General features: G+C 27.2%; 1 protein-coding gene, 2 long non-coding RNA genes and 4 pseudogenes across 3 annotated transcripts; 2 read left to right on the top strand and 5 right to left on the bottom strand.

Annotated features, from left to right (window-relative positions):
* Nucleotides 1–574: 574 nt before the first annotated feature.
* Nucleotides 575–18,891, bottom strand: part of LOC149061989 (uncharacterized) — a 354,191-nt pseudogene continuing 335,874 nt past the window's right edge.
* LOC149061990 (uncharacterized) lies at nt 3,468–4,340 on the top strand (annotated as a pseudogene).
* On the bottom strand, nt 4,658–5,097 carry LOC149061991 (uncharacterized; annotated as a pseudogene).
* Nucleotides 6,358–8,310, bottom strand: LOC107165665 (uncharacterized). The gene is made up of 9 exons (XM_089221376.1): nt 8,089–8,310; nt 7,827–7,997; nt 7,669–7,765; nt 7,513–7,614; nt 7,221–7,421; nt 7,072–7,158; nt 6,713–6,995; nt 6,578–6,642; nt 6,358–6,489 (listed from the first exon to the last, which is right to left on the bottom strand). The coding sequence occupies exons 1-9, from the start codon at nt 8,247–8,249 to the stop codon at nt 6,358–6,360; spliced, it is 1,299 nt and encodes a 432-aa protein (XP_089077502.1). The 5' UTR covers nt 8,250–8,310.
* LOC149061992 (uncharacterized) lies at nt 10,872–12,104 on the bottom strand. Its single transcript, XR_016189917.1, has 3 exons — nt 11,932–12,104; nt 11,367–11,627; nt 10,872–11,291 (listed from the first exon to the last, which is right to left on the bottom strand). It is a non-coding gene; the product is annotated as an uncharacterized LOC149061992 (long non-coding RNA).
* LOC149061993 (uncharacterized) lies at nt 16,489–17,664 on the top strand (annotated as a pseudogene).
* Nucleotides 17,896–18,786, bottom strand: LOC149061994 (uncharacterized). Its single transcript, XR_016189463.1, has 2 exons — nt 18,660–18,786; nt 17,896–18,087 (listed from the first exon to the last, which is right to left on the bottom strand). It is a non-coding gene; the product is annotated as an uncharacterized LOC149061994 (long non-coding RNA).

Raw genomic sequence — 18,891 nt, forward strand, 5'->3', positions numbered from 1 at the left:
TGAAACTTTTGAACATGAAAAATAAATATTTACTAAAATATTACTGCCAAAAAATGTTCTGCTCGTTACACCATTCATGTAAGAGAGTGATACCAAAATAGGTAATCTAAAAAATATACCAAGTTAAACTATTCAAGTGAATTAACAAAAAACTAATACTTAAACCAATACTTTTAGAACCTTTATATTTTGTGATTGTTAACTTAATTTGAACTAATTTATGTTTACATATTTTAAAATTTCACCATGACCTTATAGAAATAAGTAAAACTAGGGCCCGGAACTTGATGACCTAAAAATCTTTAAAAAATGCACTAAGAAAAATGTTAATATGACTTATAAACATCAAAAAATGACCACAAAAATAACAAAAATGTCTTTATAATAAAAAAAATAAAAAATTGTTGTATGAATAATTAAAAAAATGTATTTTTACAAAATTATAATGTTTCATAATGGTTCTTATAAATTTATAATTATATTTTTATACATTAAATTTGCTTTTATTAAAAAAAACAATTTAAATTTAATTTATGTTAATACTTTTAAACAATAAATATTTCACACTGAACGATTAAAGTGTGTTTAATATTTTCAAATAAAAAGATTGGCGATTGCCCGATACTAAAGTTTTGTAGGTTGAAAAACTTCTTTCAATTTCCACAGATGTGATTGGCGCATGTTTAAAAAAAGTGATATCATCTGTATTCAAATCTTCTGGCTATCCTTCTTTTGTCACTTCTTGTCCTACAAATATTTTTGAAATAATCTGCATTGTTTTATAACCACTATTTTGTTCTAAAACAGTTTTAAATTTATGTTTAATTTCGCGTCCAACTATATTTCGTGATGGTTAAATTTTATCTTTTTATTCTTCTACAACTAGTATAGCATTGGCAAGGCATATTTTTGACGATTCTAATCGTTTGATTGAATTTGGTAGCGATCCAAAGTTTAATTTGATATAAACTAAATTTAATTATCTAAGCCTGGATTGGCGAACAAATCAATTACTTTTTCAATGGAAGTAGAATCATTTTTGTCCAGTTTCATGGAGTTAACATGTATTCACTTCCGGTATTAATAGGAGCTTGGTTAACCACGTGTTTCCCATCCATAGAACCTAGTGTGTGGGGAAAGTTCCACTTAGTTTCGAAATCATTTGCAATTCCCAACCATTTTTCTGGTGTACTAGGTACCTGAAGTAACATACAAAATAATACCATTATAATATAATGATAAAATAAAAGCGGGTAAGTCGTGTATGTCGCTCTGCTGTACAGTAGGTTACAAGTGGGTTACTGTAATGGATGGAATTAAATTTGAATCCAATGATATTATATCATTGTATACAAAAAACGATTCTGAGCGAAGACGGTTTATCTGTCTAGGATATATTATAGATTATTAAAAAATTTCAAATCTTAGATTTAAAAATAAAATTTTTTATGAATTTCTAGTTTGAAATAATTTGCGAATTTTTGTGATTTTTACATATGTTGTCAAAATTCAAACTTTGAATGCTTGTAAAAAAAAATTGTGACTACGCATTTCTTTTATTTTTCAATTTTTATTGTAAAAATATATTATGAGCCTTGTATTAAATTTTCAAATCTTAGAATTAAAAAGGAAAACTTTTATGAATTTCTATCTAAGATAATTTGAACATTGCCGTAATTTTTACGTATTTAGTCAAAATTTGAACTTTAAATGCTTATAAAAAAAAAATTGTGACTATATATTTCTTTTATTTTTCAATTGCTATTGTAAAAATATATAATGAGCCTTGTATTAAATTTTCAAATCTTAGATATAAAAGGAAATTTTTTTATGAATTTCTAGCATAAAATAATTTACGAATTTTCGTGATTTTTACATAATATATTGTAAAAATTCAAACTTTGAATGCTTATAAAAAAAAATTGTGACTATGTATTTCTTTTGTTTTTCAACGTCTATTGTAAAAATATGTTAGGAGCCTTGTATTAAATTTTCAAATCTTAGAATTAAAAAGTAAAACTTTTATGAATTTCTATCTAAGATAATTTGAACATTGCCGTATTTTTTATGTATTTAATCAAATTTTAAACTGTAAATTCTTATAAAAAAAAATCGTGCCTAGGAATTTTTAATATTTTTTAACTTCTACTGTTACAATGTGTTAGAAGCCTTGTATTAAATTTTCAAGCTTTTCTACCGAACAAATAAATTTTTAGTATTTGCGGTAATTTGTTTTAGAGTTACGCCAAAATAAGGAAATCGCTAAAAGTGAAAATCCAATGTTGTAAAAATTTAAATTTCAAATGCTCATAAAACTTTAATTTGAATTTCCGGTGGACTTTTTATTTGTGATAAAGATTGAAAAACTTGTAAGGAATCTTGTATTAAATTTTAGATTCTGAGCGGAGCGATGAATGTATTGATTTTACCATGATGTGTGTGTTTTTTTTTTTTTTTTTTTTTTTTGTGTCTGTCATCACGTTTTGGGGCAGTAAAAATGCTTCGATTTTTGACTTCAGTACCTCGTTCGATCAGAAAGTGTTACAGAACAAACTACCTACTTAAAGAAACCCTGTTTTAAATTATTGATCCCAAGCTATACAGTTGGTTACAAAAAATTAAAATTCGGTAACTGAAAATGACCGTAAACAACTCTAAGTCGAAATATTTTGAAAATGTTCATATCTTTAAAAAGAATACATTTTTATGAATTTCTAACAAAGTAATTTTCACATATTTGTAGTTTTTACGAATTCTGTCAACATTTTAACTTTAAATGTTTATAAAAAGAAATTGTGACTGTGTATTTTCAATATTTTTCAACTGTCGTTGTAACTACACATTAGGAACCTTTCAAAATTTTCAATCTTTTGGACTCAACGAATAAAATATTATTGACATTTGTAGAAAAACTAAAAGAAATGGAAACTGAATAATATGTCCAGCTCAAAATTTTATCGTGTATAGATAATGCTAATATAATCATTCAAAGAAAATTGAATATATCTACAGTAATTTATTTAGAGTTACCTAGTACCTAAACAAAAACCAAAATCTATTTTGCGTAAAAATTTCCGTTTTTCCTTATTTTTGTAGATTCTGAGTGGAGCCGTGAATGTTTTTGATTTTTTTTTAAATTTTTGACAGACACAAAATAAAAAAACAAAATAAAAAAAACACACATCATTGTATTTATATTTATATTGTTTATTTTAATCTACATCAATTATTCGGTACCTATAATTGATTTAATTTTACATTATGTTGAACGAATATTTTTTAATATAGCTAATTAATTTTAGTTATTAAAGTTTTTAAATTTACTTGACTATTTTTTTATATAATTTAGCGGTTTTATGTACTTAAATTTATAAAATAAAAAAATGTTGAAAAATACAACTTTTGACCTCTTAGCCATCGATATAATAGGTACAAATTGTGCACATTTGAAATTTGAATTTTTTTTTAATTATTAATTTTTTTTCAGATTTTTATTTTATAGTCTAAAAGTATTATAATATGAATTGTTTAATTGATGTAGTAAAATATCTCATTTTAAAATTTTGCTACGTTAACATACCATTATTTTGTAGGTACATTATTTACAATCCCTATACTTTATTTTAGATGTCCGATGAAAATGCTCCAAGCGAAAATAACCAAATGGATACTGAGGAACTACAGATTACTTCAGAAAATCAAGGTACACCAACACTGACCACAAAAAAAAGGAAAATTATCAATGAAGAATGAAGATAGTATAGTAAATTAGATAAAGCGTTTAAAATTCTGGAATCGGCGGCATCGGCCTCAGTTGGTAATAATGAAAGTCAATAATTAGGACAGTTTGTCGGAAAGAAATTAGAAACATACAACCAACAAGTAAGAAATATTGTGCAATATGAAATGTCGAATTTTTTATTTAGAGCGGATTATGGATATTTTAATCAACCATTAACATATCAAAATAACCATAACAATTATTCTAATCCATCAAATTATAATAATAATAATAATCCCCAAAGTTATCCGACAAACATACATTCTTCTTCACTGCCATACCCATTGCCAACTCGTGATACTAATATTACATCTATCCCAAACTTCCCAGTACCACAAACATTACCAGCTACATTTTCACAGACATCTACACCACTTCCATCACCTGTAAAAATACTTATACTTCTGAAGAATTGGATTTTAGTGGTAATGTGAATATTATGTACATATTATTTAATTTTGTGAAAAAAACTTTTTTTTTTTACTTTAAACGAGAAGCTTTATTTTATTTTTTAATTTATGAATATTTTTTAATTTTTAATTTTGTTCATTTTTATTAAAGATGATTTTTTTTGCTTATTAATTGAATTTGTTATGTATAGCATGTAGGTAGCTATACTTTTTACAAAATGTATTGTAATCTCAATATTACATTTTTGATATTATGTAATATTATGTAATTATTATTTACTTTTGTAAAAAAACAGTTAATTATTTTTTTTTACTTTTAACAAGAAGTTTTATTTAATTTTTTTAACTTTCGATACTATTTTATTGTATTTTGTTGATTTTAATTAAAGTATTAATATGATTTTGTTTGTTTATTTATTTTATTTTTATGTAGCTACATTTTATACACATATATTGTAATTCTAATTTAAATTTTTACCTGTATGTTATCTTTTAAAACATCAATAATCGCTTCACAAACTTCAGGCACTATGTTGTTTATAACTTGTTTGGACATTCTGAACAAATATTGTAAACTTGTGAATGATTCGACAGTTACTAAAAATCCCAGGGTTACTCATAGCCTTCCTACACTGAAATCGGTTTTCTTAAAATTGTTTCACTTTTAACAATTTTAGGCCCAATCAAGTTTATAAGAAAATTAAAATCTGTTGATGTCATTCTCATAAAATTTTGAAATTGTCCATTTATTTCTTGTTTCCTTAAATCTTGTAATAAAGTATTTCCTCCTGTCTCTTCACGTCGAGTATATAAATGTGTTGTCCACCATCGTCTTCGTCTTTTACTCTTTTTCTTCAGAGCGAGATGAATATAAATGTGCGCAGCAGCAGCTATTTGGAGGGACATGATTTGTGTCTAAACTTGGACACTGTATAAGTAACACTGACGTTTTTAATGGAAAAATTTAAATGTTTCATGTTACAGGTACATGTTTCAAGTTTAATTTCTGTTGTAACATTTTGTCAAACAGTTACGTGTTACAAGTTTATCGTTTTGTTACGCTAGTGTGTACGCACCTTTAGTCTATCAAAACTAAGTTGTTGTCGATATCCTATCCAGTTAAGGAGTAGTTGGTTAGCTATTCCAACTACACGAACCGGTCTTGAGAACCGGGTTGTTGGGTCGATACAAATAAAATTTCCTAAGTTATATTTTACAGGTCCCAGGAACTTATGACCTGCGTTCATAGACTAACACGATGGAACACGATATAGTAACGCAAAACAAGATTTATTAAATAACTGAATAATATCTATAGTATTTAGTACACTATCACCTGAGTAACCCTGTTCTTGAGGTTAGTATATTGAAGATCATAGGAATAGCGGAGCACGAGCTGAACAATTATTAAGTGATTTTTACAAGGTACCTAGGCTTCAATGTGTTTTGGACTCGACCGTGGTTTAGACTCGACTGTCTGGCTATATTTTATAATATACATATATGCTCGCACTCTACGTTCCTGTGTTCTGTTAACCTAAGCTAAATCGGCGAGCGTGACATAAATAATGAGTCAGTAATCTGTAAATCGTTACAATGTATATTTTTTCTATTAATTGTAAGTCATACGTATTTAAAATATCTGTATCATTCTCTCTGAGTTGTCTATGAATAATTTTTGAGGGTCACTCAACTGGATCATCTAATGCTTTACGTTTTAATTTATTGCTAATTTTCTGTCTATTTATTAAATTTTCATTCGGTTGTTCATGGTTATGACCAATAGATTTCTCAACTATAGTATTAAATTCATTTAATTTCAAAAATGACTTACAGTTATTTTTGCAACAAGTCCAGCGTTGGTGATTATTGGCTAAATTCTTGTGAAAACGAAATTTGTATCCGTCGATTACAAATATAGTTTTATTTCCTTCACTTAGCATAACTTCATTCATGATGCTTGGTGTACCTCGTAAACTAAAGTGTGTAATATAATAAAAAAAAAATTCCAAGTTGATATGAACAATATCAGTAGGATATCGGTAATTATTATACTAGTGACGATAGAAATAAAATCTAAAATTCCCGGCCTATAGTATAATAATATGTTACTATATTATCTGATGAAAGTCATACAAATTATATGAACGAAATGTATATATAGTATTATATAATGCCTGCTCTACGTAGAAATGTTACTACACGTTCTTCAGAATAATCTTCAATTAAATCATCAATGAACTGTTGAATTGCCTTAGTATTTAGTTCTCTGGTATGCTTTGACCGTTCTAACCGAATCTAGGTATATAATTATTTTAACAAAAATAAATAAAGGTGATTAAAGAATACTTTATTTTCTTATAATAGGTATCATGTTGAAACTTGCCTTCAGATTATTTGATGCTTGTTTAAATTCTACTTCACAAGTATTATCCAAATACCTCAACTGGTCTATAGATGAAAAACAATATGTGACCGACTTTGATAGCAACTGGAATTGACTAGTTAAATTAACACTTACCAATAAACTCCCATATTTTTGGATGAGGCCTTATGATTTTCAATAATACGGCATGGTAGCTTTCTAAAAAATTATTTGTCCTAATATCTCGATTGTAAACTGTAAATCTTTCAGGAGTTATAGAATGAATCCAAAATGGAATTATGTATTCATAAATAAAGCTGTGGTACGCCAAAGCAACATCTTCATACTGCACCATGTATACAATTATGGCATTAACACAATCAACCACTGAAGGAACTCTGCCAATTCTGTCTGATGGAAGGTATGGTAGTGCAAGTATCTGTAAAATATTTAATTAATTAATTCATCTTGATGATTTATTTTTAATGTTTAATAATAGGTAAAATATTAAGAACCATCCGGAAAACACGAGCAGCAATAGGGTTTATTTTTACTAAATTGTAAACACCGATCGACTTGTTTCTGGCATACCGCAGAATCGCCTAAATGAATTATTAATAATTATATTATATTATATTTTTATTACTTCTTATTAAACTATTACTTGACAATAATGGAAATAGCAGCCCTGGTGAGTTATTTCTCTAAATACAGAATGTATTGCATTTATTTGCCCAATTTCATAATCCGTTATAACTATAAGATTTTGGTATTGCAGGGGTATCATATCTCTGATACGTGTAAATAATGCGGAATATATTCCTTCAGACTTTCCATTTAAAAGTGCATATACCAAAGGATAGCTCTATAACACAAACGAACAACAATGAAGACTAAGAGCAAAAGAAAAATTTTCATATAAGTTTCATGGTTGCTGAATATAGAAAAGAACATACAACATTTTTGTACACTATTTGGAAGGTAAATAGTTGGTAACAATCATTGTCTATTGTCTTTGGGACAGTCTTAAATGTACCATCACATCCAGCCACTGTGACCTATAGCATAACAACTACTAATAATAATGCTTAAAAATAATAATCTTGACTTACGTTTTGTAACTCAAGAGCTATGTTCTGAATAAAAGTTGTATTACAAAAAATTAAGCCAATCAACATTCCATTTACCATCAATGGCCCCTGATAGAATCTGTAAATTACAATGATCATTTACATTTTTATTTTTTTGACTGAATAATATTAGATTTTACAGATTTGGTTGTGTCTGAAATGTGAGGGTAAAGTGTTGATTTTCATTAATTTCCAAAAGTTGATGGAGGTGTAAGAGGTTCCTTGGAGTTGGAGGGTATATGGATTTCCTTATTTGGCGCATTCTTTCTGTTGCTTGGAGGTATGTGTATTGGTATGCTCTTTCTGGACAACTGAAAATGAAATTTAATTATAATAATATTATAATAAATAATAATTACTATTGAAATTTATCAAAATAATAATAATCGTGTTAAACATTACTTTTTAATTGCTTGCATGTATAATACTTTGGCTGAATAAGGTGTAGGACTATGAGCTACACATTGTTCTCCAAGAATGCTACGCAATTCCCTCATTGGTGTGTCATCTCTCCTTACACAATGATTATGTCGCTTCTTGGGAAAAAATGAATTGTCATTCATATTTATGGATATTGATCCTGTGGCTGGACATCCACTTTTGTATTCCTTGCATCTTACATAACTGCAAACAATAAAAATAAATAAAATTTATTAAATTCACCCAATTGTATTACCAAAGTATTCTAAATAAATTTACATTATCCTTTCAGTACTTTTACTTTTAAAGTACATATATCCTAAATTGTCCTTGATTATATGTTCTGTACGGTGAACACTAGGAATTCTAACATACGAGTTAGGACGCTCATTTTCATCTTCCTGAATATCAATATCCATGGGTTGAAATTGATTTATATATTCTTGAACTATATTTAAACCATTGAAAATTAAATATAAAATAGTAAAATTTACTTTGATGAACGATGTGTATGAGAAAAAACGCTTTCTACTAGTAAGTGTCTCTAAACAAAAAAAAATTTTGTTCTTACCTGGTAATATATAGTCATGATCCATTAAATGAAAATTGGCCATAGTAAAAAATAAAAATAAACAAATGTGCAGGAGTTCAGTTTAAATAAAATGTGTAGGTGTGAATTGAGTCAAACAAACCTGTGGCACAGTTTTCTATAATATGATATGATTTCAAGATCTATAAATAAATAGTTTTGGATTTTCACATATTATAGTGATAGGTAATCACTAATCATCTTTTCTACTATCTTATTAAATTAATTAAATATGAAACAGAATTTTAGATTTTAAGCAGAGATATCATAGTATTTTATTAATATTTTTCCGTGTCAATTATTTTTTATGTATATTTTTTGTTTGTATATCTTGAAAAACTATTCCTAGTTTTAAATGTAAAAATAAATTAATAATCTGTCTTGATTATTTTACTTAAGTAAAAGCACTTAACCTAACCATATAGATAGTCCAGATTTATTAAAAATGATCTCATTTAATTTACCGTAAGTTTACACTTGTAATTTTGTAGTTTCTACATTACAACACAAGTGAATAATGCTCAGTTCAGTTAGGTTTAACTTCATTATTCAATTAATTTATAAAGTGTAAAATATGTTTTATAAAAATAAATGATTTTATTTACTAAGTACATATTTTAAATACTTTTCAAAATAAGTATATCTATATATTACAATATGTATTATATGCATCATATAATAATAATCTAGTTGGTACTTTGGGGGATCAAAAGTAAAAAATTACCATTAGTTAATATAGTTCAGGAAAATCAAAATAAAACAATTAAAGGAAAGTCTATGTACCTACAGCAGAGCTTTACTCTGTTTATAGTTTTTATTTTTCAAATCTGTAGGTACTGCTGTGAACCTGTGGTATATGTATTATACGTTATAATACAAAAAAGATTAAAAATCAATATCATTTAGTGAAATATATATTTTTATTTTATAAATTATCGCATTACATTTAAATAAATAAAAAATTATAACGTATTAGAAGGTATTTTCATCATTAGGCTAAGTTTGCGTAATATAAATTTTTATACAATGTTTAATACTTAATTTTCCAACATGCACACATTGACATATATATATATATATATATAAGTTACATATTAGGTAGGTAATATTAATTATTATAATATTATACATTTAAATTATTATTTAAAAATTGTACTTTCCATTGAGTAATAGGTAGAAAGGTAGAATAAGAGAATGTTAAAACACAAATTAAAAAAATTAACATTTAAAGTTAACATTTTGACACGTAATGTACCTTATTTTTATTTCTTTGTATTAGCATTGATTATACATAGTATATATAATATATACATACTATATATAATCAATGGTATTAGTATTTATTTATTGCACTAAATTCAAAATTCAAATTGAGACATTTTTTTCGGTTACGTTGGTGTACATGTAGGAGGTTAATGATAAAAATGTCTTATCATTTTTCGAACAACTATCGGCTTCCGTCCATAACGTTAGTAACTGATAAGAGCTAACTAATAATAATAATATTTATTATTCTATTGTGTAGGTATAACATTTTTAATAATAATAGAATAGTTTTAGTCAATAGTAATATTAATAAAAACAATAATCACAATGTATAAATTTAAAATAGGTATTGCAAAATATAATTTGCTACAATTAGTCAATGGTAGGTACGGTTTGCTACTACTGCCACTAACGTCCACGGATAATAGATATACGGTCGAAGCCAAACACCGCTAGCCAATTAAAAACGATTATTGTTATATGACGTCACAATAGACCTAAATTCTCGCGGCTGCACGGCAAAACTACGGACGACAAGCGTATTTAATATATATTTTCATCTTTGAACTTAAATTGATTTTTAATTTAATGTTTCTTTAATACCAACTTGGTTTTTATTTTTTTAATGAAAAGTATACCTATACTATGAGTAATATTTGTAATTAATTAAATAAATAATGAGTTAATTACACTAATTAACATTCAAAAAATAATTGTTCAATCATTTTTATGTAGTAATAACTTAAGGAGTAATATTGTAGTTCTGGAGATTTTTTTTCTAAGATCGCGAATTATTTCCTGGGGTTCTTAAGATTGTTATTCTGTTTACCATATTTTAATTACGTATTTTAACATATAAAATATTATGGATATCAATGAATAGTATTGAGTGATTTAAGAGACTGATATATTTAAAATTAACTGAATTTATTTAGCTTTGTGAATTTTATTTTACATACATACATTAACATAAATTTATAATACAAACATTTAATAATAATAATGTATTTGAAACAAATTATGCAAAAAATAAGATAAGAATTTACAAGTTCAAACTTTAATCTTACAAATACAATATATAACCAATTAATAATTTTTACACAAATAAAAGTATAATAAATACCTATTTACATCATATTTAAATTATATATATATTATCATATTTACACATTTACATTAATTAATTAAGAATCAGGAACAATTAATATAAGTAAAAAAATATTATAATAAGGTTTAAATACTATTTTTTTAATATTACAATCCCATACAATATTTAAGTTATTATTTTTTTCATTTTTTTAGTTGATTTTCTATCTGGAAATAGGAATAGCTAAACAAAAAAAAAAAAATTAAATTAAGGTTAATAATTGTAAAGAAATAAAATATTATAATAAATAATTGATACCATTTTGTTTTAATTTTCTTTTTATTTTGATGTTCATTAATTAGCTTCTCAAATCAACTTCAAAATCGTTTTCCAAAAAATGTACACTACAAATTGTACTGGTCTTATGATTCCACTTATCTTTTCTACGGCAGGCATTAATCCAAACATGGCATAGTTTTTGATCTTTTGGAAATGTATGATAAGATATGTTAGAATTTTTTTTTTTGTTTCCTGTAAACTATTTGAGCAAACAGCAACAGCACATCTAGTTCCTGGCATCTAATTAACAATATAATAATCAGTAATTTATTAATTGTTAACATTTTATTTTTTAATAATTTATATAGGTATCAATTCAGGAACCTTATTACTTAATGTGCAAGTATAATAATTAACACATATTTAAAAACAAGATTGATCCATAAATTACTATAATATAATTCTTTACAGTTTACATAGATATGTAAAGTAATTATAAATGTAAGTAATAACTTCAAAGATAGATTATAGATTTATTATTTAAACTTCTACAGTACATTGTAATTTGTAAAAACTAATATTCTAATATTGTACAATTACTTACTTTAACGTTCAATTAATTGTTTTATTCTTCTTTGCAATAAGTCGACAAGTAGACGGAAACAATGTTAAAAAAAAAAAAAATAGTTGGTAAACACTAAACAATGATAGAGTTTTGGCGCATTACTGCATTAGCGGGCTAGCGGCTGGATTGCGGAGGTCTATTCTGACGTCACGCTCTTTGAAACCACGCCCCCCAAACAACACAATGCTTCGACCGTATATCTATTATCCGTGACTAACGTCTACTGTTACGATATGATAATACACCGATTATTTAAACTATTATTGCTACGATATAATTATGATACGATATCAGTTTATTTTCAAATAATTTAACTCCGATATTTAAAAAAAAAAAACTTATTATGGAAATATTAATACGACAGACTATTTCTCCGATGGTAATCATTTTTCAAAGATATCAATATTATCAAAGACAATCAAAAACAAAGATCGAAATAAATTAAATAGTTGTAATAGTTGTATCTACTTAAATAAGTTTATTAGGAGTTGTATACCTACTTAAACAATTAATAATTCCTTATATTAGGTATTGTGTACCTTAAGTAAAAATGATCAATCTATTACATCTACATTTATCTATAATTTATGACTTTAAGTACAATAAAAAAAGCAAATAAATTAATATTGACCCTAATAAATTTTAATTTTAAAAACATTAAATGTTTTAATATAATGTTTTATATACATTTTATCGTCTGTTGATTATGGCGATTGGCGGGGGGGGGGGTCAAAAATTCAAAAGTCAAAAATTAAGTTCTAAAATGTTATGTTGTTACACTGTAACAGTATAGGGCTATTAATAGTGGGTCAACTGCCAACTGGGTCCCAGTCGTCCCAGTCCGCCCCTGATATAGCCATTTGGCCACATAAGCTAAAAAGAGCGGGTAAGTGGATGGTCGCTCTGCTGTACAGTACATAGGTTACAAGTGAGTGGCGTGAGTCACTGTAATGGATTGTGTTAAATTTGAATACAATGATATAATATCATTGCATAAGAAAAACGATTTTGAGCGAAGACGGTCGTACAGTCTATACTCTTTAATATCTGACTAAGTGTATTTGATGATATTATTGTGAATAAAGTAATTCATTTTAGTATTAGGCATTAGCATTTACTATAGTTGGTTAAATTCATTTTCTCAAAAAAATTAGGTACATTTTAAAATGCCATTGCGTGTATATAAAATATAACAATATACTCTAAAATAGTTGCATATACCAACTTATATTATATAAGTTAAAACATGTTTTTTTATAATTTTATATTTTACAATTAAGGAGTCCTATTAAATAAATGCATAATGATTTATTGTTTATATGTATGTTAATTTAATTAAAAAATGCAGTATTTATTTATTGCAGACTATAGTCTATAGTTAATGTATACATAGCTCAAATGGCCCAACGTAAGCATCCTAGTCATCCTACCTAACATTACCTATGTCAATATATGGACCACCTTTATACTTTATAGATATCCACGTTACTAAATATTTAATACGTATACCTAGCAGTGTTCGGAACGTTCACTAAAAAAATGAATTCGTTCACGTTCAGTCCTTGAAAAAGGAACTCGTTCACGTTCACGTTTTTACGTACGAACGCGTTGTAGTAAACCGACGGAGTTGATATACTATTTTAGTTACATTAATATTATAATTACAGTCACATTATAATATTGGACTTCTGTCTCCCAGACCAAGTCCTTTTACTATTCCTTTTATTTTTCGCCACATTATAATGTAGTTTTCAATTCATTGACTCCGATTAGCGTAAATAACACAACTCATAACTGGCAGAACCCAGTCTTGTGGAAAACAATTCCTGGAATTATATTAATTTAAATCCTATGCGAATATGAACAACTATTTAACCACATTTTGCAATAACAACAACAGCGTCGGCATCTTTTGATCCACCTCCTTTTCTCTTACGTGTAACAAATTTAGCCACTAAGTTTCTGCATAAATACAGGACTTCGTCCATAGCAGAATTAGAATTAGTTTGTGTCTCACCCGATGTAGAACTTAGTATAGGCGTTAGCAATGCTTGAATTGGAAAAAAAATAGTAAGGGGATGCAAACTGCAAAAGTATAAAAAATATGTGCGTCCCCGAACATTAAAATGTCTTATTGCAATGAATTGGAAATTAGAAGGGGGACGCTAAAATATTTTTAAAATAGAAGTAGGACTCCCCCCCCCAATTCAACCACTGGGCGTTAGGGAGGGATCACTACAGCGTTCACGTTCACGTTCTTTGAAAAAAATGAACGCGTTCATGTAAGAACGTTCATCTCAATTTTTGTTTATAAATAGTTTACCAGCAGTTTGTATAAAAACCCATAAACATATATAGGTCTCAACCCAAAAATAAAAACAATTAAGACTTTAGAGCATATACATTTTATAAAATATCTAAATTATACACATATTATATTTATTAAATAGTAAATAAATTGAGCGTCTTCAAAATCATTCAAATTCATTAAAAATATAAACGTCATTCATCACGTTCACGTTCTATTTTTAAAAAAATGAGCGAAGTTCGCGTATCGTTCACTAATAAATTATGAACGTGAACGTGTGAACATGCGTTCATGAACGACGTTCTTTCCAAACACTGATACCTAGTGATATATAAATCAGTATAAACTGATACTTCACAAAATGAACAAATTGATATGATGTATACTATAATATATTATTACTTATTAGTAGGGCCCGGATTTTTATGCAAATGCATATTCTTCTACATTTGACGTATAATAATTCTGATTAAATATCTTGACGTTTCGTAAAACGTAGATTATATTGTTAATTTTTTATTTTGCATATTTTAGCATATTTGCATCAAAATGCATAATAATTGCATATTTCGGGGTAATTACATAAAATGTGCATATTTAATAAATACTTGATAAAATATTTTAAATTTTACTCAAAGTTTGATATACATGCTGATTTTGCCCGATCGCCGACGTTCCTGACAAATATAATTCGACCGAATAAAACAAAATATTTTATAAAAGGGAATTCCGTGACAGACGTAGGTATAGACGCATTATAGACGTTATCTTATAGATAAATATATATATATATATATATATATCAATATATCATAATCTGATTTCTGGGACATGCGATTAAGCTAACATAATATTAAAGTAATATTAGTTACTGGCTGTTGTTCGTCGGTGTAGTGTGTACAGTGTACGGTATATTTTGTTTAAAAAATCTAACTAGTGACTTTTATTTTTATATAATGCCTAAAGTAAATAATGTTATGAATTATGATAACTACAAGCAATGTTTTTGGAAAAATTGTTTGTATTTATATCCAAGGTTATAAAATTTAACACCAAGTTTTCCACAAGTTTTGCTTCAAATAGCTATAGAGAAAATTTGAAGCGTCATTATAGGAAAAATGTTATGAGCGTTTGAGTTTTAAATTTTTATAAAATCGCGTAATGATAACGATTTATCCTCAAACCAGGTATTTGTATATATAACTACAATAATTGATTAACAATGCCATATGCAAAATGCGTCTTAATTAAAAAATAAAATATTTGTTTCAAAATAGAATATATTATGACAATATTTAAATTAAATATAATATATCCTAGACCGACAAATGATCTCCGTTCAGAATCGTTTTTCGTATACAATGATACCCATCATTGCATTCAAATTTAATCCCATCCATTACAGTAACCTACAGTACAGCTGAGTGACATCCACGATTTAACCGCTTTTTTTTTTGTGTCTTACATCACGTTTTGGGGCAGTAAAAGTGCTTCGATTTTTGACTTCAGTACCTCATTAGATCAGAAAGTGAATCTAGTTGGTACTTTGGGGGAGGGGGGGTCCAAAGCGATAAATTCTTAATACTTTTCTAAATAATTAAGAAAAACAAACTAAAAATTAAGGGAAAACCAGGACATTTTACGCACACTAATTTTTTGACAAAATAGATTTTGGTTTTTGATGTAATTTTAAAACAAATAACTATAGATACATGAAATTTTTACCGAATGTTTATATAAGTATATTCTATCCACCGTGAAATTTTCAAAAATTTTCGATTTAAGTTGAACTACTCATAGGCATTTGAAATTTTCGATCATTATTAGTTTTTTTAAAATTAATATCGATAAAAATTGTTGGGCAGAAAAGCTTGAAAATTTAATACAAGGCTCATAATATATTTTTACAATAGCAGTTGAAAAAGGCGGGTAAAGGTACGGTTTCCAAGGCGCGGCTAGCCGCGGCGACCAGCCGTCGCGATCAGCCGCCGAAGTCTGACTGGTTTCCTAGACATACAAATCGCCGCGGCTCTAAACATAATATCATTATTTGTTTAGTCGTTCTTCGCATTTTGTTGTGTTAAGACGTATATTTTAAGTGTTAAACCATGTCCAATTTAATGTGCGTTTTTAATAATAACAAAATGATCATTGATTTCCTTGAAGAAGAGGAGGAAGAAGATAATTTATTTTTACGTAATTATTTAAATCCAAATAAGGTTTTATTTAATAATCGTGTGTCTGAAGGTTATTTTGAAATTTTGATAAATAGACATTTATTTGAAAATGAAACAAAATTTCGAGAGTTTTTTCGCATCAATCACAACCAGTTTAATTTCATATTATCTTTAGTTGAATTCGATCTTACGAAACAACCTTCAAATAGAGTGAAAACCCCCATTTCTGCATCAGAAAAGTTGGCGATTACCTTGAGGTATGTGTACATTTGTTTAAAAATAATATGTATAGGCTAATAATAAATTAATACGTAATATTTTTGTAGATATATGGCTAATGGTGAATCTTTTCGATCATTGTCATTTGGTTTTCGTGTTTGTCATAGCTATATAAGCAAAATTGTTTAACAAACATTGGCCGTTTTGAAAACAAAATTAGTTCCAATTTTTATACCTAATCCAAGTACTATCGATTTCAAATCCAAAGCTGCAGAATTTAGTTGCAAATGGAATTTCCCTAACTGCATTCTTGCAATTGATGGCAAACATATACGGATACGTAGTCCAAACAATTCTGGATCTTTATTTTACAATTATAAGGATTTTTTTTCCATAGTTTTACTCGCTATGGTTGATGCTAACTATAAATTTATAGTAGTTGACATAGGTTCCTATGGAAAGGAAGGCGATAGTGGAATTTTTCTGAAGTCTGTTATGGGTAAACAAGTATTAAATGGTTCGTTTGGTTTTCCCGAAGATTGTGTATTACCTGGGTCTGACATAGTCGTACCCCATGTGATTGTTGGTGATGAGGCTTTCCGATTGCATCACCATATTATGAAGCCATATACAAAACAAGCAAGTAGAAACGATGTAACGAAGAAAACATTCAACTACAGACTCAGTCGTGCAAGACGAGTAACCGAAAACGCTTTCGGTTTATTGAGTCAAATTTTTAGGGTGTTTTACCATTCAATTAATATTGAAACATCAACCTGTGATAATCTGATTTGGGTAGCTTGTTGTCTACATAATATGCTGAGAGATGGTTATTTGGAAAAACACAAACGTCCATTCTATGATTATGATAAAGACCAATCGACACCAAGGGATAACATGTTATCATTATCAAGAAGAGGAGGATATGCGAATATTGAAGGTTTTGAAGTAAGAGAACTTTTCAAAACATACTTCAATCGTGAAGGATCAGTACCATGGGGATTTTAATAACTACTTTGCATTATAAATTGGATCTGTATTCACGCAACAACTGTTGTTTATGTAATAAGTTTATCTTTAATTGTTGTAAATATCTATTTCATATAAAAACAAATTTATAAGATAACAAAATAAAAAATTTTTTTTTAAATTTTACAATATTTTGTATAAGTTATTATTTAAGTTATATTTAAACATTTTTAATAATATTATAAAAAAACTGTTTTTTCTGGTCAGTAAAATAACTACTTGTTAACTTATTATATTTAAACTATAAAATATTGTAGGTTGTAAAGCCTTGAGAGTTGTCTGATGCTAACGATGTACTGGGTGTAGAGGTCTGAATATAATTATCATCAAATACTTGTTGGGATGAGGTCGTCCTCTTCACGTAAGCTGATTTCATCATTCATAGTCGCATTTGTTGAAGAACTAAATATTTAAAAATAAAATTACAGTATTATTTGGTTAAAAACGATTATAATACTAATTTTGGAAATATTCATTTTTGCAAACAATAATATGTGATTTGTTATGAACTAATTTAATATTATATCAAGCCATAAACTAATTTGGAAAAAAATTAATTTAACTTTTATTTAGCACCACTGGTATCGACTATAGAGTATCGAATGTAACAAATAAAATATATAGTAATAATTTGTAAAATATTATGACCGATGATGGTAACTAATGTGTATTAATATGTTTCAATAATATTATATTATTATTATCTTATTACAGTAAACATGCAATTTACATTTTTATCTTGCGTCTCGGTGCCTTCATGTGTCTGTGTTTGTTTTCCAGCGGGAATTAGTGTATATTAAATATTTAGATATTAATACATTACAATGTCCATAAATATTTATTTTAAAACATATTATTATTTATCATTTATACCCCACTGCGTTTTAGTACAGATAGGGAATGACATGCATAATTATTTTATTCTACATAATTTAACTATGATTATTAAATTTATATTTATGATGAATATGTACCTTCGTTTGTACTCTAATCCATCAAGAAATGAAACGTGTGCTGCCAAAGGCCATACTTTTTTTGATGTTCTAGATGAACCTGTGGCTAATTTACGTTTGTTTCGGTTATAAGTATCTCTCATATTTTTCCAACGTTTTTTACATTCATCTGCTATAATAAAACCACCATTATTATTTTATTTTACATTAATATGAATATGTGTATAATATTAAATACGATAACGAGTTAACC

This window comes from Diuraphis noxia, unplaced genomic scaffold (genome assembly GCF_037042655.1).
Source record: "Diuraphis noxia isolate RWA-SAM2 unplaced genomic scaffold, SU_Dnox_SAM2 contig0001, whole genome shotgun sequence".
In the NCBI taxonomy this organism is placed as follows: domain Eukaryota; kingdom Metazoa; phylum Arthropoda; class Insecta; order Hemiptera; family Aphididae; genus Diuraphis; species Diuraphis noxia.